The sequence below is a fragment of the Cygnus olor genome, chromosome 3 (assembly GCF_009769625.2).
Source record: "Cygnus olor isolate bCygOlo1 chromosome 3, bCygOlo1.pri.v2, whole genome shotgun sequence".
In the NCBI taxonomy this organism is placed as follows: Eukaryota; Metazoa; Chordata; class Aves; order Anseriformes; family Anatidae; genus Cygnus; species Cygnus olor.
The window spans coordinates 112,744-138,566 of record NC_049171.1 but is presented as its reverse complement, the minus strand read 5'-3'; the positions used below and the strand labels follow the sequence as shown (position 1 = coordinate 138,566).

General features: G+C 47.5%; 2 protein-coding genes across 8 annotated transcripts in view; one reads left to right on the top strand and one right to left on the bottom strand.

The window, feature by feature from the left end:
• Positions 1-17,250, bottom strand: part of IFT172 (intraflagellar transport 172) — a 43,603-nt gene extending 26,353 nt beyond the window's left edge. Inside the window, 17 exon segments of the mRNA XM_040553756.1 lie at positions 24-160; positions 546-713; positions 3,646-3,758; positions 4,261-4,346; positions 5,048-5,151; positions 5,747-5,800; positions 8,178-8,339; positions 9,231-9,326; positions 10,613-10,736; positions 10,824-11,038; positions 11,892-11,979; positions 13,404-13,483; positions 13,990-14,055; positions 16,016-16,055; positions 16,677-16,789; positions 16,930-17,073; positions 17,163-17,250. Of these exon segments, the coding sequence (XP_040409690.1) occupies positions 24-160; positions 546-713; positions 3,646-3,758; positions 4,261-4,346; positions 5,048-5,151; positions 5,747-5,800; positions 8,178-8,339; positions 9,231-9,326; positions 10,613-10,736; positions 10,824-11,038; positions 11,892-11,979; positions 13,404-13,483; positions 13,990-14,055; positions 16,016-16,055; positions 16,677-16,789; positions 16,930-17,073; positions 17,163-17,201 (1,829 nt within the window). The 5' untranslated portion in view covers positions 17,202-17,250.
• An 89-nt stretch (positions 17,251-17,339) lies between these two features.
• Positions 17,340-25,581, top strand: LOC121068536 (low density lipoprotein receptor adapter protein 1-like). Of its 7 annotated transcripts, none has more exons than XM_040553762.1 (9): positions 17,347-17,531; positions 19,897-20,039; positions 20,571-20,683; positions 21,647-21,761; positions 22,134-22,206; positions 22,631-22,743; positions 23,708-23,757; positions 24,620-24,698; positions 24,859-25,050. In XM_040553762.1, the coding sequence occupies exons 1-9, from the start codon at positions 17,447-17,449 to the stop codon at positions 24,862-24,864; spliced, it is 777 nt and encodes a 258-aa protein (XP_040409696.1). In that variant the 5' UTR covers positions 17,347-17,446; the 3' UTR covers positions 24,865-25,050. The 7 variants fall into 7 exon arrangements, 6 of the variants coding, with proteins under 6 accessions (XP_040409692.1, XP_040409697.1, XP_040409694.1 ...); XM_040553761.1 differs by having other exon boundaries at positions 24,617-24,698; XR_005818941.1 differs by having other exon boundaries at positions 17,348-17,531; positions 24,595-24,698; positions 24,859-24,926.
• Positions 25,582-25,823: the final 242 nt, after the last annotated feature.

The following is a 25,823-nucleotide window of genomic DNA, read 5'->3' as shown; positions in this document are numbered from 1 at the left end:
CATATAGCTTACCTATCACTTACCTGTGATAATCCCCATCATCAATGGCAGTTCCAAACTCTATGAGACCTTCATCTAGGGTGTAGGACACAGTGTTCACCCCTTCAGATACGATCACTTCAGTCTTTCCATCATTCCGTTCCAAGTCTACGATATCTCCCTAAAAAGAGTACCAGTTATCAACACTCCCATGTTCTTCTAGAGTATGTAGGGCTAGTACGGATGTGAAGACAGCACTGTGGCAACCCTGCATGACTGAAGTTCTGCTGGATGAGCTCACACCTAGCAGACATTGTCACTATCACACTACAGAGAATGAAAAAGCCAATGAGCAGCTCCTCCTATCTCCAGGTTCTGCCAGAAATACCTGCCACAGAGCATTTCTGGCAGTGCAATATGAAACAGGTGAGCTCATATTTTGCCCAGGAGAAACTGGCACTTCCCTTCTGTCTTCTCTTCTGAAATCTGCCGTCCTGCATATTCCCACATACATGAACAATTAGTATAGAAATTCATGGAGGAAATCAAAGTCTTCAGATTTTTACCTTCAGAGGAAACATGGTGACTCGCTCCGGAGCATCAATGTTATACCAAATGCAGAGGTTGTTTCTGCTCTGCGCCACCACCACATCACTGCCTGGAACCCACTGTACATAGGAGCAATAGTTCAAAATGGTAGTCTTGGTGCTGCTTTCAACATCATAGAGCTGCAACTAGATGAGGAAAGAGGAGAAAAAGGTTCAGCATGGCTCATGGCTGGGCTACTAGCTTATATGAACATGGTAGGAACATCTGAGCAAGCATCTTGTAAACAGGTATTACCAACCAAGAATCAAACATTTTCCAAGATATGTAGCTCAAACTTCCACACGGTTATTATTTATATATGTTACTATCGAAGACTTAAGATCTTTTTTAACTCTTGCTATATTTCAGGCAGCATGCTCAGATCCTGACCTCCTTATTGCTAAGTTCATAAATATATAAAACAGAGTATGTTCTGTGCTACTTCAGCACCCTCTTGGTTGTACAGCTGCAATAGGAGAATGGTCTCTTAAGTCCTTCATGCAATCAGACTGAAGGACCAAGAAGGGCCTTCCTCTGCAGCTCTGGGCTGAACTGTCCATCCTAGGTAAAGTCTTATTGCAAGAACTGTTGCCAATAAGCTGAAAGGACATTGCCCTGAAACAAACTTGGCACTTTGGAAGGTATAACCTAACACATGGCATAACAAAGGTGTATAATGCCTTGTAACTTAAAAGTCTTGGGCTGTGTTTGCTCCTTCTCATAATTGGCTTCACATGGTAAAGATGCAAAAAAGAAAAGATAATTGTGTTGAGCCTTATGACATACCAGTAGAAGAGAACAAGAAAGAAGCTTTTTCAGTCTGTACTAAACTGATTGGAGGGAGATACAGGGACATAAGTTTAGGAGAATCATGGTACTGTCTGATTTAGGCTGGTGGCAGTATGTAGCCTGTTGAGAGAGCCCAGAGAGGTTGCGGATGCCCCACTGAGAGCCTGTTGAGAGAGCCCAGAGAGGTTGTGGGATGCCCCATCCCTGGAAGTATTCAAGGCGAGGCTGGATGTGGCTCTGGGCAGCCTGCTGTAGTGGTTGGCAACCCTGCCCAGAGCAGGGGGGTTGAAACTAGATGATCTTTAAGGTCCTTTTCAACCCAGGCCATTCTATGATTCTATGAGAGGCCTGAAAAGCAGACAGATGACGTTTCAGCAATCTTTACGACTCTGAGATTCTTGTTGAGAGAGTAAATTATAAAGCCCAAATATAAACTGAACAAGAATGTAGAAATAAATATAAAACATTATGTTGCTGGGAAAGTTCTCCCATCTCACATGGTAGGACATACAGCCTTGTGGAAATGTATATATCACTCACAAATAGAAGCCTGTTTCATCCAATGCAGCCTGCAGTCATATTAGTACCTTTCTGAAGAGTATTAGTGCAACAGAGAACAAACATAAGCCCTTCCTATCAACAGTGATTCAGTCTCCTTTATAGTGAAGCTCTTTCTTGACTGATACTTTTATGAACACGTAAAATTAGTATTTTAATGAGCTGCAGACATGGAATAATCCTTCTGAGAGTTAAGAGCATCTTGATTACAAAGGCACTCTAATGCTGATGCAGGCATTAGATTTTTTTGCAAATCCATGTTGGGCTGCTCCTCCTATTTCTCTGGAATCACAAAGTACTTGTAGGAGTCCCTCTTCAACTATCATTTTTGTGTAAGAAAGCCTACCTCTAGCACAACCCTGTGAGAAATGTCTGTGTGGTAATGAGGTTGTGAGGTGCCAGATGTATGCACTGGAAACTTTGGCTACAAAGTTGAGCACTCTGGTCTGATAAGCTTGGCAGCAATGAATCAGACTGTATGTGAGTGATAACAAGCAGGCAGATAATTAAGTGGAGATCTGTGGTTCCTAGGCAAGAAAGTATATTCGCACCCCCTAAAATCTATGATGCAGTCTTAGGGGTCAAGCCACCAAAAATGACAAAGCAGGAGCAGCTCAGTTAAGAAGCCAGGGGCTCCTGTCTGAAACGAGGGATGAATTCAAGAGTTTCATCTGAGAGGAAGGATTACAACACCTATGCATGTATGAACATAATACCTCATCCATCCTTGGACTAAGGAGAGAGGTACGGCCAACATGGAAATATTCTACTGCAGACTGACAGTCTCCAGGGATGCGAACGTGAACTCTGGAGCAATCAAAACCATCTTGGGATGAGCTGCAGTGCTATGGCTGGGGCCTGCCACAGCATCTGGGATACCTGCATAGAAATTCTGGACATGAATTACATCATTGTCAATAAGGTCATGTGTTCTTCTCAGGACACTTGTTACAAGACGAACAAATGAAGCGAAGCAGTCAGAAAGCCTTACATTCGTAACAATGAAGAAGGCTTCACTGTGAGCTGGGTAGAACTGTAACACAATTGATAAATACATCTTCTTGCCTGCTGTGGTGAGCTTTTTCATCTGTATCTGTACAAATAAACTAAACACACCTAGAACATTATGTGAGTATCTGCACATTAGAATCTGTAGTGTGAAACTTTTATGATTTTGAGCATAGTTTTGTCCTGGGTTTACTAATACTCTCCCACACAACATTCAATCACAAGCCAAAGGCCACACTGGACATGCCATTTGGTTGTGACCAGGCTGTTTTAGAGAATTAGAGTTCATCTTACAGACATAAGCCAAGCTGTTGCAGAGAACACCTTTTTTAAATTGACGTTAAGTGCAACATTAGGGTCCTCATCCTGAGATTCACCCACTTGCCTCCATCTCACAGACAAAGAGTCTATTGTGAGAAACAAAGTTATGTTTTTGCAATAGAAGGTGTTTTTGCACACTATGACCTGTATTTTAAGGATTGATGAGAAGGAGGAAGATGTCAAGTAACTTTAGAGTTAGCTATGACTGAAAACCAAACAGGCAATGCTGCCAACTCATGCAATCTGTACACGGTCTGTCTTTCTTAAAGGAATAGTCAAAAAATCATGAGAAATTCACATGTGTTTCTCATCTCCTTTCCCTGCACTCACGCATATTTGTCTTTACTTCTCCCCCGGTGTGCCACATTGCCACACCCCCCCCCAAGATGTGCCTGGCCTTACCCTCATCTTCTTGTCCCTGAAGAGTAGTTTCTGGCCTGTTTCATTCAGCTCCAGCCAATCAATCTTGCTGTCATGGCTAATACTGCCAGCATTGTAGCTACCTACAAGGTCCACTTGGGAAGGAAAAAGAAGAAACTGTAAGTATCTAAAGGTGCTGAACATTCAATGCTGTCCCATGGGGATCAGGTACTTGGGACCTAAATACAGCAGGACCCATGGGCAAACACACTGTGACACGAAAAGCAGACTGCACTGAAATTTTATCTTGGTGCCTTATCAACAGCAGTAACTCCTTCCACCCTCCTGTGAGTATGCACAGGTCACAGACAGTGCAAGCAGCAATATCATCATGCTGAACTGCACAGAATGTTGGATTTGGGACGCAGTCAAAGCTGCCCCACAGCTGTGCCCACACCAGGCAGCTAACCTGCCAAAAGCAGGGCAGCCTGGTGTCTAGTAATCTGCTGACAGGCAGAATGAATGTGAAGGGGGCCTTCAGCAATCTGCTACCTAGTAGAGTGAATACAAAGAGGGCCTTCATGGATATGCTTGGCACAGTAAGTGCAAAGGGATCAGTCAAGCTATAAAATACAGGGGAGGGGTGTTTACATTCACCTGTTGCTATGGTCTTGATGTCTATCAAATAAGCCAGTCTCTTGTTCTCCTCCACGCCCCTCTGCCGTCTCTCATTGATACGGACACTATAATTTGAAAGGAATGATTACTGTTACCTTTAATGCTCTCTAAATTCACAGGACTGAATCCCATCTTCCTCTTGCCAGACTTACTTGCAATTCCCCTAAGCACATGGAGCCTCTTGTAGTTTTCTGACCTGTGACCATTGCACAATACCTATGGCTGCTTAAAATGGAAACAAAGCTTCTGATTCACGGCTTCATTCCAGAAGCTGCCCCTTTGGAATCAGGGTTTCCAATAGCAAATTAGTTATGATAATTCCACCCCTGAGCAGACCATGATCTTCCCTTCTCTCCTCTTGAATTAGAGAAGGGAGTATGGTATTTCAGAAAGACAGAGGAGGTCCCACTCACATCTAGAGTCACCAGTAATGCTGGAATAGTACCAGCTGGATACAGAGATGTCTGAGCAGATAAACAGGTTCTTCTTCAGGCAATAGTCAAGTCAGGCTTCAATAAGCACACAGCAGAGGAAAATGGGCTCTTGTGCTTCTAAAACTTTAGAACCATCAATTGTAACAGAGCAATTAAACCCCATCATTGGTTACTGCCAGAATAAGATAACTCAGGAAACTTTCAGCAATGTGCCATCAGGTCCCAGAGTCTGGGAGCTGTGTTTTACAGAGTGGTTAGCTTCCAAGTATATGTATCTGAGATCACTTCCACAAAATGCCTGTACTGGCCACACATGCGGGTGTGACACTCACCTGACAAGATGAGGGCTCATGAACTCTGTGCGGACAGACCCCAAGATGTCATTATTTCCATATTCCACCAGTGTCAACTCCCCTGCATTAAAGATCATGCAGACCTGTAGGAGAAAGGGGAATGCACTCTTACAGAAAAGCCAGGAAAGCACTAATACCTACCAGTGAGGTGAGCAGAAAAGGACTCTACTACACACAAGTCTAAATTTAAACCCAATGGGATGAGCAAGGATCTGTTCTTGTCTTCCTGTTTTGACTGCCAGCTTTTCCTGATGACTGGGGATTTTAGTCCTGGCTCTATCAGTCTTTCAGGAAGAGCCAAGCTGTCACCTGGAGACCTATACAGTTGACACATCAGCTTCTCCAAATCTCCCTGCCTTGCCAGAAAGCGAAGGATTCCAGGTAGTTAACACATGTTTTCTGTACCTCCAACATCCTCTCTGGCTGTTGCTCTTTTATTGCTCCTCTCCCCTGCATGGTTTTGACTTATACAGTCCTCGTATTGGATTTGCTTTGTACCTTGACATATGGAAAAGGCAAGTATGGGGAGGAAGCAAATCAGGATGTATATTGAGAAGTTAAGTGCAGGAAACAGTTGAAAAACAGGACTTTCCAGAAATGTGGTTGACACTTTTTCTGCCAGTGCACACACTGCTTTACTCACCATTCATGAGTAGCATCCTGTCCCATCCAACTTACATTTTCATTGTCGAAGAAGAACTTCTCATTTCCTCCAGACCCTTGCCAGGCTACCTAAGATGCAATAGCATGGCAGTCAAGGTTGACAGCTTTTGCAGGGGACTAGGTTGCAGGCATTGTGATCTGTGGTTCAGCTCTCAACTCCCAGGACAGATAGCAAGAACTACACCGCACAGGGGATCATATACCAGCAGCCCAGCTATCAGCACTGTTGTTCAGTCATTACCAGCCTGCAAGTTCCCGACTTCCCTCTCATTTTTTTGACTACCTCCGCTTCAGCGTGCTCTTCCTTTGTGTAGCATTTGTTTGGCCTCTGAACAAAAGCTATGTGTATGACCAATGTACATGACCCTCTAGCCTATTTTTTCACAGCATCTCTCCACCTTCCTCCAGACTAACTTTAATATAAAAAGTATCCCCAAAACAACTTTGCCTCAGTAAATCTTCTGCACAGAATCAGTGCTACCATTTGTGGGGATAGAATCTCCACACTACATGTAGCTGAAATCGTTCTCTTTCGTATCCTTGTGTGGGGTCATGTTAGCAATGACTGGTCACCATAGTGTCTGTGATGGACTGGCTGATCCGGAATTTGAGAACAGCTCAGAACACTGGGTAATGCAATAGTTACTGTAATGACAACAGGCAAGTGGTCAGAGAGGCAGAAAAACGAAAGCCAAGGCTGCAGCTGTCCTTTTTCCTCGAGCAAGAGCTAAAAGTCACTGCTTCAACAAAGCTCCAGCGAGACAGCAAGATGATAAACAGACTACTCACAACCGTATTCTTTATAAGAAATCATTATAGCAAGTGAAACAAAAAGTCCTCTGTGTAGTATGATATAGAGATTTAATCTGACCAGGTTTTCAGTTGGATTACCAAGCAGCAGTATCTTCCAACTTGAATCTATAGTGAGGAACTACTGCTTCCAGCTAGACTGATTAGCAGCACATCATTGGCTGATTAGAAGTGTATACCTATGCAAACAAAGCAAAAATATCCTGGGGTCTGGTTAATGCTTTTGCCAGACACTAGCCTACTGTCCAGGTTTTCCTGGATTGGCACACAGTTTTATCACTCTGCACAGCATGAGGCTCAGGGTGTTGGACAGTTTTGTCTGGATTGTTCTGTACTGGCATAAGCTGAGGTACTGCAGTCATGAATGGAGATTTTTTTAAAAGAAAAAGCACAGTAAGATCCAAACATTCACATCTGGAATGTGCAAATGTGTAGATGTACAGCATACAGTTTTGCCCTCCACCCCTCTACCCTTCCCCCACCCCACCCCCGGTACAAAACACTGAAGATGTTGATAAACGGGAAGAAACTCAGCAGAGGGCCATCAAGGTGTTTGGGGCTGGAGCACTTGCACTCTGAGGCTGAAGGAATTGCGCTTCCTCAGCTTGGAGAAGGGAGACCTTAGGAGACATCTAAGAAGCCATGTTTGTTTTTGTTTTTTTTTTCAGGTACACAATGGAAAGGTGAAGAATGGTCATAAATTAGAACAGATGAGATTCCAGTATAACATAGAATAAATAAAAAAGTTTTAAAAAAAGGAAAAAAAACTTTTCCCCCCCAAGGACAGTAAAGCATTGGACCAGAGGAACTGTGGTATCTCCATCCTTGAAGGTTTTCAATACCTGCCTGGATAAAGCCTGAGACATCACACCTGAATTTAACGTTGACCCTCTTTTGGGTAAGAGGTTTTGATAAGACACATCCCAAGGTCCCTTCCAATCTGAATTACTCCATGATTCTTTGAAAAAAAACGTATTGTTCTGTCCTGGTTTCAGTTAGGACAGAGTTAATTTTCCTCCTAGTAGCTGGCAGGGTGCTATGTTTTGGATTAGAATGAGAAGAGCGCTGATAACATGCTGATGTTTTAATTGTTGTAGAGCAGTGCTTACACCAAGCCAAGGACTTTTCAGCCTCTCTCTGTCCTGCTAGCGAGCAGGCTAGGGATGCAGCAGGAGCTGGGAGGGGACAGACCCAGGACAGCTGACCCAAACTGGCCAAAGGGGTATTCCATACCATCTGGGGTCATGCTGAACAATATATAGGGGTGGCTAGCCGGGGTGGAGGGGGGGGCCGGCTGCTCAGGGATAGGCTGGGCATCGGTCAACGGGTGATGAGCAATTGCATTGTGCATCACTTATTTCGTACACATTATTACTATTAATACTATTATTATTATTATTATTGTTGTTATTCTTTTCCCTGTCTTAATAAACTGTCTTTATCTCAACTCACAGACTTCACTTTCCCGTTTCTCTCCCCCATCCCAGAGAGGGAGGGGGGAGGGTGAGCGAACGGCTGTGTGGTGTTTGACTGCCAGCCGGGCTAAACCACAACATGTTCCTATGCAGAAAACATATTCTGTGACTTGCAAAGCTAAGCATTTGATACTCTTGAAATGTCATAGATTTTCCATTACCTCACTGAGCTTGTTGGAGCTGATGTCACCCAGCAGTAATGTGTCTGAGGTATGGGCCACCAGATATCTGTCCTTCCCTAAGATCTTCACCTCATCAATCTCATAACCATAGTGGGATTTTAACACAACACGAGTTCCTGTTGAGAGGTTCTTCACAATGACCTACAGAATGTGAGAAAAATATGAGGCCCTCTTTCCAAGCACAGAGGAAGAACACAGACTTCTTGCCCTATGGAAGACTATATAACAGATGATATTTGGGTATTTAGATATTCCTTCACATCATTTCACTCTGTTTTTTAAAGAAACCTTACCATTCCTTTCGTATTGGACAACCACTGTAGTAGAAGTGTGGGACTCACTTCCACCATTTAGAAGTTTCTAGCCTAACTGTAGGACTCTTCAGGCTCCCAAGGATGACTCATCCTTTAGGAGTTCTGCTCTCTTGCCACTGACTAGAGAGGGGCGCCTAGACCGCTAGTGCACCCTTACTACCTGATTTGAACCAGGTAAAGCTGACTGAAATTAAACCACTTAAGGAGCCTGTATTTCACACTGTACCCCACACAAATTCACAAGCTAGGAAATAAACTCCATTGTCTTTCCTTCTATCAAATTTCCATCCAGACTTGACCCTGTCCCTGGACCTTGACCCTGTCCCTAAGACCTTCCCAACAAGTTCCTACAGACAAACCATAGGTGCAAATGTGTACCTAAAATACTTTGGTAACCTGCTGTGCCGATTTTGATGCATATTTTTCAAGGAAGCATATAACTGCTTTGAAGGAGGGAGGGAATGAGGTAAACAGACTCAGAGAAATACATCATCGCTCTTAACTCTTTCAAGTATAGTTGTATTGAGGCTGAAGCTCACTACTATAGAATTTACAGTGTTCTCTCAGCTGATTGGCTGAGAAAATCTGAATGGCTGGAACAAGGACTGGAAACAGAAACAGGAAAGAAGACGATGGCACCAAGAATTCCAAACATGTCTAGTTTTAGTGAACATCTCATTTTCACCAAAAGACATTACCTTATTGTATATCCTCTTACCTGGCTTGGTCCCACATACGTCATTTCAAATTTATTTTTGTAAATGCTTCTGCGAAGACAGCAGTCAAATTGTTCAACTCCTCCACACAGAGTACCCTGGGGAAACAAACACACTGCACACAGTTAATGAATTCTTATAAGGAGAAGTATTCCAGACCCTACTCACATGACCAGGATCAGAGGTGTGACAGAAACCCACAGGTCCTGGATCCTCTGAAGAATGTGGCTGAAGCCCCCAGGTACATAAGGACCAGCCCTATCTTGACTTTCTTGAGAGAACAGGAAAACTGAAAAGTACTTAGAGAAACTGAGCTTACCAAATCCTGGCAAATACATGGTAGAGGAAGAGAAGGGGTTAAAAATCACCTTTGTCCTCATCTTCCCCATTATCCCTCTTCATTTCCCACTTTATAACATCCCCACTCCTTTCACTACTCATCTATCCCTTACCCTCTTCCCCTTCTCTGCAAGTATTTGTTCCTGTTCAATTAATTCTCTGAAAGTATTTTAAGGATTCTTGATTTTGTTGAACATAAAAAGATGCAAAAACTATCAAAAAAAGTTGTAGATAGCAATCTCTTTAAAACTCTTTAAATTATGTAGGGAACTATTTCGTTTAATACAGAAACATTTAAAGAAAGATTAATTTAAAGAGCTTTAAAGAGTTAATTAACTTAATACAGAAAGGCAGACCAACATCCATAGGCTGGAAGTAGGAAAAAGACAACTCTGAACTGAAAATGTAGCACATAAAGTATAAGAAACAGTTCAGTTTTTCTGGATGGAAAGGATGCTCATGAGACTGCTCTAGAGAAGCTATGCTGACCTTATTATGCTACTGTCAAGAAATGGGGACTGTTGCTGCCAATGAGCCATTACATAAACATCGATGATGTTTTCCAGGTTCATTGTACATATCAGAATCACAGAATGGTTAAGGCTGGAAGGAACCTCTGAGGTCAACTGGTCCAAACCCCTGCTCAAGCAAGGGACATCTAGAGCAGGTTGTCCAGGACCATGTCCAGATGGCTGTTGAAGATCTCCAAGGAGGAAGATTCCACAACCCCCCTGGGCAACCTATTCCATTGCTCAGTCACCTGCCCAGTAAAGAAGTGTTTCCTGATGTTCAGATGGAAACTCTTTGTGTTTTGGTTTGTGCCCACTGCCTCTTCTCCTGGCACTGGGTACACTGCACACCTGAATTCAGCAGTGTCCCTTGCACAACGTCTCAGCCTAGGCATCCTGCATCACATTTCTAGGTGACAGTGTGCCTTCTCTCATGTGCCCTCTCTGTACCACATCATTTCATTCTCAGGAGAATGCATGAGACTATGCCTGGTGTGTGACTCATGGGCTCAGGGCTGCTAACTGATTATACAAACCACACAGATCCTCGAACCATCCCTCTTCCATGCTAGAGCTGTGATGGTGTAGAGGTAAGCTATTTCTTTGGGTTTGGCTTCCTCCCAGACACCACGGCGTGGGCTCCAGTTCAAAACCCTTAACCTGTGAGAACAGATGAAAAACATGAAGAAATGCTCATGGTTGAAGGAGAAAGATCTATAAAAGGGAGACTTCCAACAGGCACCATACCTATCATAGCTTCCAATGACAACAGCCTGGCCACCAGGACTGGCAGCTGCTGTGGTGAATTCCTTCTCTGAGGAGTCCCGACTATAGTCAAAGGTTTGAATCACACTGCCCTCCTTGCTATAAGCTACAATCTTCTTATCACATCCTGCAGCCACAATGCTGTTCAAAGCCCAGGCAAGGGCATAAGGAGGACAGGGATGCGTCACCAACTTACCCTACATTAGACAAGAGAGAACATCTTGAAAACATCACTGGCTTTAGCCCTCAACTGGCCTCTGTAGTCTACCACAATGAGACCAGTATGATGCCCTTCTGGTAAAGTTCTTTTCATGGGTGTTGCTTTGTCTGCATGTCTTAAGCTATAGGAAGGTAGACAGAAACCAGAACTGAGAGACATAAGAACTATTCCATTCATTTAAGTAGGAGAGAAGATTTCAGATGTCAGTACCAGTACCATTAACTAGACTGGAATGCATTCTTAACCTAGCAAAGTATATATGCGGCCTTCAGCTTATGCTAGATGGCAGACATGCTCAAATTGCTTCAGTGAGAGAGGAAAGATCTGAGTGGGAATAACATTTCCTCATCACATTTTAAAGCACAGAGACTACTCCTTTTGGGGAGGAGCAGGAGGTTCAAGAGAAATGCTGGGTGCCTACAGTATCCTGCCCACAGACACAATGTGGACTTGGGATTCAGGGTTAACTGGAATAACTATACCTCGCTTAATGAGAAGAAGATAATACTTGTTCTCTGGAACCCTACCCATTCGAGTATCATTCTCCTGGACATTCTAACATCAGATCTTTCCAGACATCTGAAAAGCCTCATGTCTCATACACAAAATGGTAATGTCCTCTCTTACTATCACACTCAGTGTAATTCAAAGCATCCAGTCACTGCTCCATTGTCTTCAACGTTTCGTAAAACCTCCGCTAGCAAGAACAGACTGCAGCCCCTCTCCAGATCTGCACTCTCTTCACAACCTCATCACTTCACAGAGCTCTTGAGCTAGGAAGTTCACTGTGCAAACAGGAATTTCGCTCATTGAAGAAAGATCTTTGATACCTGTGATTCACCTGAGCCCTCATCATCAAAGAAGAAGCGTACTATGGTTCCATCTGCATGGCCAGACAGGATTCCCTTCCCCGACACACTGCAAATAAACAGATACAAAGTTGCAATAAGATTTGTACCTTTATTTTTCTATCCCTGACCAGAAGAGCCAGTCCCAGGGACATTGTTGATGTTGCTCATCAAAGGAACCTTCACCAAAGATAAGTTGGATGGTGAACAGAAGAGGATCTATTATTACCTGTATGAGTGTCTATAAAAACTAAAGCAGACAAAGGTATGGAGAGACAAGAGAGGCCACTTAAATATAAACAACTTACTATATTACTAAAACACAGAGAGGATAAGGAACCTTAAGTGGAGTAAAGACTATGTACACAATTTCTAATAGCAAGGTGTTTCAAACAATTCTTTCATTGGAACTCATCCAGAAGTGAGGCTGGATATTGTGACACCAGTAATCAATAAAAGCAACAAAAGTTGGAGAAAAAAAAACATAAAACATCTAGACAAACACTCTAGGACTATGTCCATTATCTGTAGCATTAATATGTTGTGTACTTCTCTATACAAACAGGGAGAAGAGAGCAAGGAAGAAACAGGCTTAATGTAAGGCACACAGAATGAACACTTTTAATGATAACTCATATAAAGAATACATTTTCTATGATGCTGCCTTCTGTCTATTGCAATCCCAGATTTGTCATTAACATCATATCAATAATAGCATGCGCTGTGTTTAGAAATAACAGTAAAAGAGAGATAGTGGAGGGAGACTGAGGAGAGGGAGAAAAGGGGAGGAGGAAAGAGGGAGAAGAGATGTGGGGGAAGGGGAGAGGGGTAAAGAAAGAAAGGGAGGAGAAACGAGAGCAAAGGAGAGAGAAAAAAACAGAAAGCCTTTGAAATGGATGCAAGACAGGTTCTGGAAGGATCTGTCAGCAGCGGGAAGTCAGACTAGCTTTTTTGTTCAGTGCTCAGAAAACAGAATAACACCATTTATCAAAAATCCTACTGCTAGGACGATGACATATCTTAAATATTTTAGGTAAATGATACTAAAGTACTTAAAATGAAAATTAATTAAAATAATTCAGAACTGTACTCTATTTTTCTAAGTATAGACTTGTCACAATTTAACCTGACAGAACATTTTCTATTTTTTAGTCCTTAAACTTGAATAATATTAGTAATCAGCTAATGAAGTTGACAACTTTAATCTTTATAAAGTCACGAATTCAAATAAATCAACATACGTATCTTACAGGCACTTACATCCTGAAATGTGTTTGGGGACAGCCAAACTGGATGGGCTAGTGTGGAGTAGCCAGGTGTCAGATTTTAGGAAGAAATTCCTTTTGGAAAGCACTGAATGTTATCATCTTGACAAGAACTGACAGCAGAAAGACATTCTAACAACCTCCCATACTGCCACAAGTTCTGCCAGGGCCAATGGCTAGGTAGGAGGCTGAGCTAAAGCAGTGTAGCCTAAAGCAATGCCATACTCACTTGGAAGTTAGAGAGACCACATAGGAATCTGTCCCATAAATGGTGGAAGACTTGTTGTTCTTTGTATTTGCTAAACGAACCTGAGAAAGAGAATCTGATCAATGTTGCTTCTGTTCCCAAGCAGAAACGTGGATATCCCACAGTGTAACGTCCCCATATGTTTTCCAGTCCATAACCAGCAACAGAAATAGAAAGCTTATTGCTTTCTGGTAGGTTGGAGAGCAAATGGAAAACTTGGAGCTGCAGTCATAGAATCATAGAATGGTTTGAGTTGAAAGGGACCTTAAAGATCATCTAATTCCAACCCTCCTGCTATTGGCAGGAACACCTTCCACTAGAAGGGAGTGGAAGGTGTCACACTTCCACATTTTTAGGAAGGCTCAAGAAAAGGACCAAAGGATCCAACAGAACCTCCAAGAACTGGGAACCAAAACCAGAAAATTTAAGCCATTGGAGTAATCCCCCTGTTGCTGATGGGTGCCCTAAGACCACAGAATAATGGTTCCTACCCTGCACCCTAGGTGCATGCAGGCTCTCATAGCCCCTACATGGAAAACAAAATCAGGCAAATAACAAGTTTCTCTACCTTTCCTTCAGCAAGACCAAAGACAATGATATTCTCCGCTGGCCACAATAAGCAGGTCACAGCACTCTGCCAAGGAGGAATTAAAAAGAGAGATAAGAGCTCCACTATACTTAGAAAGTTTCTTGCCCCATTGCTTGCTACATAAGACAGCTCAGGAACAAGACCATTCAGTCCAAGAAAGAGAAGAGATTGGAGCATTGTGATGGACCTTAAAGTGGGATTAAGGCCCTCGATACTGAAACTTGAACTAGATAACAGTGAGCTAGGGTAGAGTAAGAGGCTGAGAAGAGCTTAAACAGGGCATCAAATTTATACCTGCTGTTGTTCAGTATAGGTGCTCTTCTGAGGGGACTGCTCTTCGATAATGTGTGGTTTTCCAGATGTTATGTTCGAATGTATAAAATCACAGCTATTTTAAAATACTTTGTTGCAACAACAAATATAAATCAGAAAAATAATTTTATTCTGCTCATTTCATAACAGATATGAGAATATCTGTACTTTGGGTCTTCATTTGCTGAATCACAAGTAGTGCTCATTTATATCTTTTCATTTACAAGCAAGATGGTTATCCAATGCTACCAAATAGGTCAGGCAGAAACAGATTCATTAAAACCATATCAAAGGAATTTTTAAAATCGGAGGTGTGGGGGTCAGCATGAAACCTAACTGTAAGAGAGAGCCAAAAGAGTTAATGAAGCCACTTTACATTTAAATTGAAAAATTTCAGTCAATGTTTGGCATTGTGCCACTAGCACCAGCTTCATAGGCGTATCTGTTCCATTTTAAGAATCTGAGCCTGCTTTAGATATATATACACTCTCATTTATTCATCTCACCTACTCTCCCCCACTCTTACCATTTATGTCAGCAAACACAACAACTATCAGATACCAAAATGTCCCTGGATGCCTAAGCTGCTCATAACTTACATGTCCAACCAATCACCAAGATGCACCTTCTACTCTTCCTGTTCCCCAGACATCCACTTATTTTCCTCGTTATCTGCCAAACCATTATATTCAGTCTAACACAGTCACAAGCAGCCTAGTTGAAACTTAGAAACAAGCCTTACAAAGTGGTAACAAGCTCAGCAACTAGTGTAAGGAAGTCAAACTTGCAGATACTCATCCTGACCCTATAGCAGGATGCCTTGCTTGTCAGCAGAGCAGAACAGTGTCACTGTTTTCACAAGACGCACAAGAGTGCCCAGCAGGTTTTGCAAATTGCAGGTGAGGGAAAGGGCCAAATAGATGATCTCCCATATTGACTGAACGTACCAAAAAATTTTAAATATAAATATTCAGCTACAGTGGAGAATCTACAGTGGAGAATTCAGCTACAGTGGAAAATCTGCCCCATCAAGGAAAGAATGATAAGAAACCACACAGATAGCATTAGAAAAATAAAACATTCATTACGATAGAAATGGTAAAAAAGGCATAGGATAAATGAGAGAGTGAGAGAAAATAGAAATAAACAACTAAATTAAAATACAAAAACTGTACACATGCTGCGTGCAACATCTAAGCCTTGCAAGAGGCAAGCAGCTTCCCATCAGGCTGCTAGCCAGGTGCTGCAGCAAAGGAGAGCCAGAGGGACAGGAAGCAGCGCTAGTCATTGCCAGCATACTCAAGCAACAAGCAATAAACAACGAAAGGACTCTCCATATCTGGAGAGTCCTTGATATCCATATCTGGTATAACTGTAATGTTCAAGAAAGGGGCAAGTGGATACCAAGCCCTTCTTGCTCTCTTTTCCTCATTCTTGACACTCTTTTCCAGTGTCATGATCACTCAGTGCAGCAGGTCAACTACAGAGAAACAAAGGCTGACCAACAGCTTTCTTCCCTTACTGTCAGAGCAATAGAATTATATTTGTCCCCCTTCTGCAGCCAGCACTGAGTGTTCAGAGATGGTGGATGGCCCTCCTATGAGCATGCCTCTGAGTATGCGCAGTGACATACAATTATTTTTATCCTACAGCTACTTCAGAAAATGGAGTTAAACAGGAGTATAAGTCTCACCATTTGGATGAACTTGTTGCATATCACCTTCTTGTCACCCCTGCAGAAAAAGGCAAATAAAAGCAGACAAAAATGACTATTGGTGAACCTGGTAAAATTGCCCATTCTGGATACCCTACTGTTTGTATTCAATTCATTTTAATATTGTCAAACACAGGTGAGTTAAGTTTTATATGCTGGTGGTCTACCACAAGCCAACTTTAGGCAGAAAATTAAAAAAAAAAAAAAAAAGGTTCTACATTTTGCAAGACTAAGGCTATTGGAAAATATGGGAATTATCTGAGCTTCCAAAATTTTGGTGACATGCCTTTCTGAGCAGCTTAGGAACAACACATACAAGCAAATGACGCTGAAGTGACGCAGCCATGTGCCTCAGTTCCACATCTGTGAAATAGCGCTTTCATTTTGCAGCCATAGCCCCACAGAAGTTGGCACATGCTCCCACCAGGTTCCACAAAGACTGTTCAAGGAAACCCTATCTGTTGCTATCTGAGCAATTAATTGCCGATTAGACGATGTGCACCACAGCACATACTACACTGAGGACCAGGCCTGGATGCACACCCACACCAGCATCCAGAAAGTGTACTACATGGAAAGGAGGGAGAGCACCGCTCCCTTCTCACGGGTGCGGCACTGGTCACTCCACCACCAGACTCACCACTCCTCTCCGATCCTGTAGACATAGACAATGTTGTCCGTTTGGCCAATGGCGATTTTGGTGGAGTCCGGGGAGAACGCCATGCCTTTGACCACGTAGCTCTTCCTCCCATACTGTGGACACGAAGGCAGCTTGAGCCACGGGGGAAGGCTGGCACGCCCCGGCCGCACGTGCACCGACCAGCCCCCAGCCCACGACCGCACCCCAGCTGCGGCAGGCCCTGCTGGCAGCAGCCCGGGCCCGGGGCCCTCACCTTGGCGTCGGCGGGCTTGGTGGAGAATTTGTCGCGGCGCTCGCCGTGCTCGTCGTACAGCAGCACCACGCGGTCTGCGGTGCACACGGCGAAGCGGCCGCTGTTGGCCGACCAGGCCATGCAGGTCACCCGCGCAGTGCCGTCCTGCGGGACACACACGGCCTCAGGCGCCGCCGCACCCAGACCCCCCAGACCCCCCCGACCCCCCCCGGTCCGGCCCGGCCCGGCCCGACCTGCGGGGCTAGTAGCGTCCGCACGTGCCGCAGCTGCATCGCGCCGAGAGCGGGATCGGGATGGGACCGGGACTGGACCGCGCCGCCGCCACCGCCGCCGCCGCCGCCGCCGCCGCCGCCGGGCCCCCCCTCAACCCGCCCCCGTTGCCCCGGCAACCCCAGGGCCTCCGCCACTGCTGACGTCAACGCGCCGAGCCCGGCAGCGGACGGCGCCCCCCCCCACCGGCCCGCCCCGCCCGGCCCCCGCCGCCTCGGTACCGGCAGGGCTCGGCCTCGGCTCCGCCATGGAGGCGCTGCGGGCGGCGGGGCGCGCCGTACTCCGGAGTCCGCGCCTCGCCCGGCACGGCCTGGGGCTCTGCCGGCGGCGCAGTGAGTGCGGGCCACGGGTGCCAGGAGCGGGCGGGGCCCGGGCATCGGGCTCGGCTGCGGCGCGTGGCTCCGGGCCCTCCTCGGTGCCGGTGCACGGGCGGGGGGCAGGGAGCGCTCTTCTCGGTCCGGCCGGGCCCGGGACGCGGCCGCCCGCCGGGCGGGGCGGAGGCCGGGGGCCAGGCCGTGGTTGCGGGGAGCTCGCGGGGGCTGCGGGGCTGCAGGCGGGGCGGGGCGGGCCAGCGGCGCCTTGGGCTGTTCGCGCGGCCCTGGCAGCGCTGTCCCCGTCGGGCCGGCTCCCGCCCCGCGTTGTCATTGAGATCGTGCGTGCCGGTGGGTTGAAAGGCCTCGGGTGGATGTCCCAGACGGTGGCACCGGTGCTGCCGGGGCATGGTGTGCCCCATCTGCAGGCAGTGTTTCCCGCCTGCGTGAGATTTGGTCTTCCTGAACCGCTGCATCTGGTCCTGTGCAGGTGTGGAAATGCACAGTGAGTGTGACAGGTCTGCACGTAGCTCGCCGTGGGGTGACTGCCCGCTGGTCCTGGGTAGGCTGACCCCACAGGCCCAGCAGGAGGGCTGTGCCTGGGCTTCCTCCTTCGCAGCTACCCAGCTGCTTTACTGGGGCAGCCGTGCTTGCTCTGGCAGCCTCTAGCATGTTTGAGCTGTTCTCAAAGCTTGGAGTGAGACAGGGTGTTTTTTACCCAGGCGAGAGAGAGGTCCCTGACACTTGCATGGTATCGAGGTGGGTTCCCTGGCAGTTTTAGGAGTGCTGCAAAAATAAGGTCTCTTGATTTCCCTGTGGGCTCAGGTTATTCCAATTATGAGTCAGAGCTTTTTCAAGCATGTCAGTAATCTTCTGGGAGCTAATCCCAGGAAAGAGATGAAGAATAACCTGAAAAGTATTACTTTAGCGTGAACAATAGATACCTAGGCAATTCCCAGGGAAGCATTCAAATCCAGTCTTTCTAATGGTGCACATAACACAGGACCAGAGGGTCCTGTTCCCTCCCTCCTCTGTGGGATGAATTCCTGAGAACAAGATGGAGTCTGTGGCTCCCTGCATCTTAGTCCTTCTTACCTCCTCTCTTACCATCCTTGTGCTGTTTAGAATTTGAGGAGGTAAATATGTACTGATTTCTGCTCCAGCTCTCTTTGAAAGCATCACCAGGAAGTACTTGGTATGAGAGAAGCATTCCTTTGTGTATGGTACTAGCCTGATAAATACAGCTTTTGCCTTTGACTCTCACTTTGAGAGTGAACTTTCTGTTGAAGGCAATGGCTTTGTCTTGTGGGATCAGAGCTTGAAAACAGTGCTTGTTTTGTGTGTCTTCCACCAGTAATAGGGTTATCAGGACTGACTGTAGGGTCAGGGCTCCTTCTACTACCTGTCTGGTGAAACAGACTGGTTTCTGAAGGAAACTGGACATGCTGAGGGCTGTCTAGAGGGAATCTAGGGAAGTCGAGGGAGGCGATTCTCCCCCTCTACTCCACTCTCGTGAGACCCCACCTGGAATGCTGTGTTCATCTCTGAGGCTCCCAGCATAAGAAAGACATGGACCTGTCAGAGTATTTTTAAGTTATTATTTTGTATTTTATTTATTTTCTGACTGCAGCAATTGGGTTTCAAAAGAGAGAACACAGGAAACAGAGACCAGTGTCCCTCCCATTCTGTGACCTCCACAGTAATGCACATGGGAGATCTCTTCCCTCTGTGCATTGGACTTCATCCGTAAAACATGTTTTTTGGAAGCTAGTTTGCACCCTTGAAACGCCAGTCTAAGCTTTTCCTTAACACAGAGCCTTTATAGGGTGATTGTTTCCAAACCAGCTCTGCTTCAACTGTGAGTGCTGGACAAACTACCCCTCTCCTGGCAGCCTGCTGCTGTAGACAATAGCCAGAGGTTTGGCTTTGATTATGCTGGGACTACTTGGGGATTTTGATCTGATTAAGTGGGGCAGCAAATGCTGCTGTTCCTGAGGTGTGCATGCAGCCTAGATGATGAGATGAATACAGTACAGAGCACATGCTGCTTGTAGTGAGAGAGACCTGTGAACGATAGGTTTTGGCAGATAGCATTGAACACTGTGCAGCATCTGAAGCTCTATGCAGATATGCAGAAGTTTACTATTTTGCTGGCAGAGCTTGTACCTCCAGGAATGGGGACTAAAAGCTTCAGGGGTGAACTCTCCTTTCAATCTGTTCTTATTCCAAGAATGTCACAGAGCCAGAAGAGTACTCTGGTGAGTGCAGGTAGAAGCACTGCTGCTGAGAGCACTGAAGCTGCAGTGAGGTGGGGTGGTTCTGCTGGGACTAGCCATGTGGCTGCTGGCACATGGCTTCTGCTGCTGAGTCATTTTTTTCTTTACAGAGCTTCCTGAGAGCTGGGCTGATATGCAGGAGCCGCTGCTTGAGGGGATGTGCTTCACACTGAAGTATCTGGGCATGACACTGGTAGAGAAACCCAAAGGAGAAGACATGGCAGCTGCTGCCATCCGCCGGATCATTGCCATGGTGAGAGCCAGCCCTGGGCCCTGCTGTGCTGTGGTAGAGAAGAGCCCATTTGGAGGCCAGCCCCACCCCAAAAAAAAAAAAAGGCATCAGGTCTCAGGCCTGAACTCCAACTAGGGACTGCACTGTTCCCAAGGGAGGGTGGTGTGCAAGAGGTTGTCTGTCCCCCATCTCTGTGCTGTGGGGGAAGCTGTCTTCCTGCAGGACAGCTGCCATTACCTGCTTCCACACTGAGAACACAGCTGGGAGCAGGGCTGTGCCCCTCTCTGCATGGAGAGGAGGGTGAGGGCTGGGGGAGGTGGGATCTGTCCTATCCCGCGTGCATGGCAATAGCATGAAAGGACTACAGGGGTGTTCTGCACAGGACTGTGCCTCATCTCCAGTCTCTTTCTTTCTTACCCCTAAGGCAGGATCCTGCCTTTATAGCGAGGGTCCAAGTGGGTGGCTTTCTGTACAGAGTCTGGGGGACTCAACAAGGTGGGGTGAGGGCCTTCACTGGGTTTGCAGAGGTGTCTGGTGTTTCCCCACTGCCAGGCACAGGTGGGAGCTCGCAAGTTCCAGAAGGTGATTCTGACAGTATCTCCGAGGGGCATCTCGCTGCAAGACGCAGACACAAAGGAGATTGTTGAGAACATCTCCATCTACAGGTGGGCATAGTGTGTAGGAGGGCGGCCTGGGTGTTCCCTAGCAGCCAACAGGAGACTGATGGGATCCTGAGGAGCTAGGGTGGGCTGGGCCTTCTGTTAGTAATACTGTGTGCCTTAGGTCTTCTTTTGGCTCCCTGAGACCAGCTCCCTCTCCCTGCTGCACCCCACAGCACTGCTTGGGTCTAAATGCAGGCAGGGGCCTGGGTTGCTTTGTGTTCTGGGTCAGTCTGTCTGGCCTTTTCTGCAGGCCCTGCTTGTCTCTTCTGCATCCTGCATTCAACAGGATGTCAGATCAGGGCTGATGGCTGGAAAGCCACCACAGCAAGGGCAGGACTGCATGTCTACCTTTCTTTGTTGGCACAGTACCAGAGGACTGCCCTTCTGGCTGCAGTGGAATGAGGGTGCCTTGGCCTGCAGCTCACTTGGGTTGGCTAAAGGCAGTTTCTGGGAGAGCTGATTGGTTTATTATTATTATTATTTTTAACTGCTGCCTACTGTGTTTTAGCTGGACTGGGTGTCGGTGGGTGCTGTGTGTGAGGAGAGGATGGCTGAAGGCTGGTGGCAAGATGTGAAGCAGGGTCAGGACAAATTCTTGGTGCAAAATTTGGGTCTCGGCACAGGAGCTGATGTGCTAAGGCAGACACTGCCTGGCCTCCAGTTGTGTTTTTGAAGGTGATCACCTGTTTTTCTTTTTGTCTTAGTGTTTGAGTTTTGAATTGGGCATCAGAGGACCAAAGAGCACACTGGGGCAACACAAGAGGGGAATACCTGTGGATGCAGTGATCTCTTATGAGTTCTAGGTGCCAGGCAGCCTTTGATCCTTGCTGGGTGGCTGGGCTGCCTGATATCCAGGGCAGGTGAAAGTCTCAGGCTGTCAGCAATGCTTGTTTGTGTTCTGGGAGAAGAGCAGAAGACTTGTGCAGTGTTCCCCTGTTACTCCGAGCAGCTACCCTCTGTCCACAGGATCTCCTACTGCACAACAGACAAGCTGCAGAACAAAATCTTTGCTTATGTTGCGCAGAGCCAGGAGAGTGGGGCACTGGAGTGCCATGCCTTCCTCTCACCCAAGAAGAAGATTGTAAGCACTTCTCTTCTGCTCTTGATTCTTTGAGGTAAGGGCGGGAGCAAGGCCCTTTCTTCTTCCCCTTCAGAGGGAGGAGACCCTTATCTCTGTGCACCTTAGCTGGAAATAGAGACAGGGAATGCATGTTTCCTCACATTCTGCAGAGGTGGGTGGTGAGCAATAGGAAGTTCTTCAGTCCCAGTTCCTCTGGGATCTCCTCTTGGGAACGGCTGGCCCACAAAGCATTGAACTCTGGCCTTCCACATGTGTGCTCCATAGGGAAAAGCAGCGAGGGAGTGCTTGAGGCTCTCAGATCTTGGGCAGCAGTGTTGTCTCTGTTTGATGGCAGAGACAGAAGTAGACATTCTCCCTCTTTCTTGTACACAGGCCCAGGCTGTGACTCTGACTGTGGCCCAGGCCTTCCAGATGGCACTGGATCTCTGGGAAGCAGCAAATGCAGGTAGGAAGGAATTTCTCAGACACTTCCCTCGGCCTAGCCTTGGGATTGGGGTCTTTAGTGTGGGACCCTGTCTTGGGCTGTGTGGAAGAGAGCTGGCTCGCTGTCTGGCTGGTGAAATGCACCAACCAGGGAGATCACTGTCCCTGCTGTTGTGCTCTCTGCCACTGTCCCGTGTGGGGAGCCTGCCTTATCTCTGGCTGGGGCATCCCTGCTATCCATGCTGAACTCCTCTGCATTGCTGAGTTGTAGCACATCTTAGGGCCCTGTGGGAATTGCCTTGAGTGGTGATCCCCCACTTTTCTTTGCATTTTCCCCTAAGCACAACAGGGTTATCTGTCCCTTGTCCACAGTCCAGCCTGTGCATTCCCTGCTAGGCCTTCTTCAGGTTCCAGGCACTAACTCCGCTGCTTTTGCCCTGTCCCAGGCTCTAGGCAGGAACAGTCCCTTCACCCTCCATGTGTCTTGGAGCACAGTGAACCCGGCAGAGCAAGTGAGCCAGCCCCCCCGGGGAGCCCTCCCTTCAGACACCAATTCGGGGTACAGTATGTGCAAGTCTGGCCTGTGCCCAGGCCTGTCTTGCATTAGGGCAAGAAAAAGAGTAACCCTTACACAGCTCCCTCCTCTTGGCCTTTCAGGACCCTGTTGTTATCTGCACTGCCTCCCTTGCACACGGAAGCCTGACATGTCAGGGGGCACTCTGTACTCTGTCTGGCTCACAAGGCAGGAGCCTCAGCTGGACTTTGCTCCAGGAACTCCCCTGTCAGGTCCAGCATTGCAGCAACCCTCAGCCCTGCTCTGCTGGCCCTGTCAAATAAGGAGCTGTAACCTGCTCTGTACTCTTGGTGCTATAGCTTGGAGTGACACAACCTCTCTCAAGGAGATGAGGAGCCTTTGTCTGGTCATTATCTTTCCTGTCTGGGATAAGGCTCAGCCCTGCTCATCTGCAGAGCACCCACTGCATGTCCAGAGCCAGCCAAAGCATTCCCAGTGTTGTAAGTCTCTCTCATTGTGGCCTTGTCCAGGAGCCTCTGGATGCTTGCTCCTTTACCTCATGCTTCCAGCACTGGCACAGCCTGGCAGTGGTTGCAGTCATCCTTGCTTGCAGCCTGCTCCTGGCCCTCCGGCTGGGAGATGTGCTAACCCTGCTTTTGTCTCTGGGTAAAGGTGAGCTGTGTGCTGCAGCTGTCTCAGTTTGGTGGTTCATTCCCAACTCACACCCTGTGTTTGGTGCTCTGCTGGCTGGGGGAATGTGAGAAGAACCTTGGTCTGTCTCTCCCCTTGTGTGGCTGTGTATATGAGCCCCAAAGATTTCAGCAGTCCAGCACTGCAGGCGGCAGTTTCCCCCCCTACTGCTTCTAGGCACATCTTATCCATGTCACGCCTGGTGGGTGACTGTGTATTATGAAGGTACTGGGGACAGTCCTGCTGCTCCAGAACAGGCTCTGGGCAGCCCAGCCTGGCTCCTGGTAGAGACCTACCTGTTTGTTTCTTTGTTTGCAAGGAGGAGGAAGAGGAGGAGGAAGATGAAAACCTTGAGGAAACTTTACCTGGGTAGGTGGTGAGCTGCTGCTACTGCACAGGGAGCACACTGATGGACCCTGTCTTATTTCCTTCTCTGTGCCCCATGCAAGGGGAGCTGTTGAAGCCGTGAGCGCTGTGGGAGCTTGGAGGAGATCTGCATGGGAGCAGGGGGGAGTTTTCTCCTGTTTTCTCTGCCTCTGTCAGCTGAGATGTTGAAGGTACAGGGGGCTGAGCTGTGGAGGGGCAGATCTGGCAGTACAGCTCTTGCAGTGGGAGTTAGATGCATACCCTCAGGATGTGTCCAGACATGTCTTTTGTTCTGTTTCTGCCACTCTGCTGAGGCCACCCTATCCAGACATGCTTCTCAGGTGGGACTCAGAATTGTCTCTCTCCTTCCACTGATTTCCCTGGGGCTTGGGCCAAGATGGAGGCCTGGTTATGTGGACTCTGTGGACTAGGGCCTGGGACTGAGCTTGGGAGTAGCTGATGGTACATAAGCAGAGGATTAATCCAATGGTCTTTTGCAGAGGTGCTTGTGGTGGTGGGTTTGATCAGCCTTTCCTGTTATGGCTGTTCTCACACGCCTGTCAAACCAGTGCCTGATGGGTCTGGCAGTACTGTCAGGCCGGAACTGTGCTGAGCAGGTATCATCTTGGAAACAGCAGCTGTGCAGGCTGAAGCTCTTTATGTGTTCCTGTGATACTGCCACCTGTTGTCTGGGGAGGATTCTTGATAGGAAGGAGATACAGCTGTGCAGTCTAAGGATGGGCTAGCCTGGGGAAAGGGTTTGGTAGCAATGAGCCTAGGGCCTTCTGCAGTCTGAGTACCTGGTAACTGCTGTTCCATGCCATGCCTATTCTGCTGAAGGTCATGAGCATGGGTCTCTCAGCAGGTGCTTGGCGGTGATGGGTGTTCTGTTCTCTTCCAAAGCTGCATGGAGGAGCTGGGGAGGGAAGTCCACAGTCCAGCAGGTAAGCTCCCTCCCTCTGTGTTGCTTTGCCACATCCCCCAGCATGTTCTCTGCAGAGGGAGGGGGATGACAATTCACCTGGGTAAGTCTGCTTCCCCTCCCTGGCTGGGTTCCCAATTGCAAACCTCATGGACCAGGTCTCCCTCCTTCTTGCTTTTCAGAGTTGACACCTCTTGTGCCCGGACCGAACTTGCCAACTGCGCAGCTGCCGCTGAGCTGCCCCCGCTTGGGGCAACCCCCAGGCTGCTGGAAGGGGCTGGGGGAGGTTGGAGTCCCCCCCACAGCTGGCCTTGGGACTGATGGCCCCGAGGTTACCCTGGGCTAAGCCAAGTCTCTGCAGCAATGGACCAGCCACTCAGGATTCACCCTGTGCCTGCACCCAGGCAAGCCAGTGCCTGCCCCTGCTCCCTGCACTGTCCCCAGGCGCAGGGGCTACTGACACAACTGCCATGCGGTGTGCAGACTGCAACACCCACTCCTTGTTGTGCTGTCCACCTGCATGAACCACCTTGAACTGCAGTTGCTCCTTGTTCCCCTTTAAGGCTGTTGGACTAGTGTTCCTCACTTTGCCCACTCCCATTGCAGGCACAGCCACTGCACGTGCCCTGGGCCTGCAAAATGTAGCCAGTGCACCCAGAGCTGTGTATCCGACTGCTCCTCATAGTGGCAACTGGGGACCAGTTGAGGCTGAGCAGCCTGCTGTGTCTGTGTGAGGGGGGGGTCTTACTCAGCAAATTGAATTTGCATATGATCCTCAGGGAGCTATAGCTCTTGGCCAGAAGAGCTCTTCCCTGCAGTTCAGCCCTACACCATCCTGTGAGTGAAATTAGCTGGTTTTTAAAGGAAAGCTCTGCATTTGTAGGGAAATAAACTGAGGTGTGGTGTTTTTTTTTTTTTTTTAAACTGTTGTCATTTGGGTTTGAGTGCTGGATGGGGGCTTTGTGCAAGCACATGAAGTACCATGTCCCCTATGCTACCTACAGCGAGGCTTCCTTTCTGGTGGCAAGGGCCTGTGCTGTCTGTCAGGGAGCCTGCAGCTGCACTGTCTCCCATTTTCTTAGCTGCTGGCCCTGAGGGAGCCATCTCCCCTGTGCCAAGGGCTGCAAGGGCCTGGGGTGGCCTTAGC

What these genes read in the sequence shown, in the direction of transcription:
- LOC121068536 (XM_040553758.1), top strand. Translation starts at nt 17,447, where the DNA reads ATGGAGGCGCTGCGGGCGGCGGGGCGCGCCGTACTCCGGAGTCCGCGC. An exon ending in GAGAACATCTCCATCTACAG is followed by an intron (nt 20,684 to 21,646) that starts GTGGGCATAGTG and finishes CTCTGTCCACAG; the next exon opens with GATCTCCTACTGCACAACAG. An exon ending in CAGTGAACCCGGCAGAGCAA is followed by an intron (nt 22,697 to 22,841) that starts GTGAGCCAGCCC and finishes TTGGCCTTTCAG; the next exon opens with GACCCTGTTGTTATCTGCAC.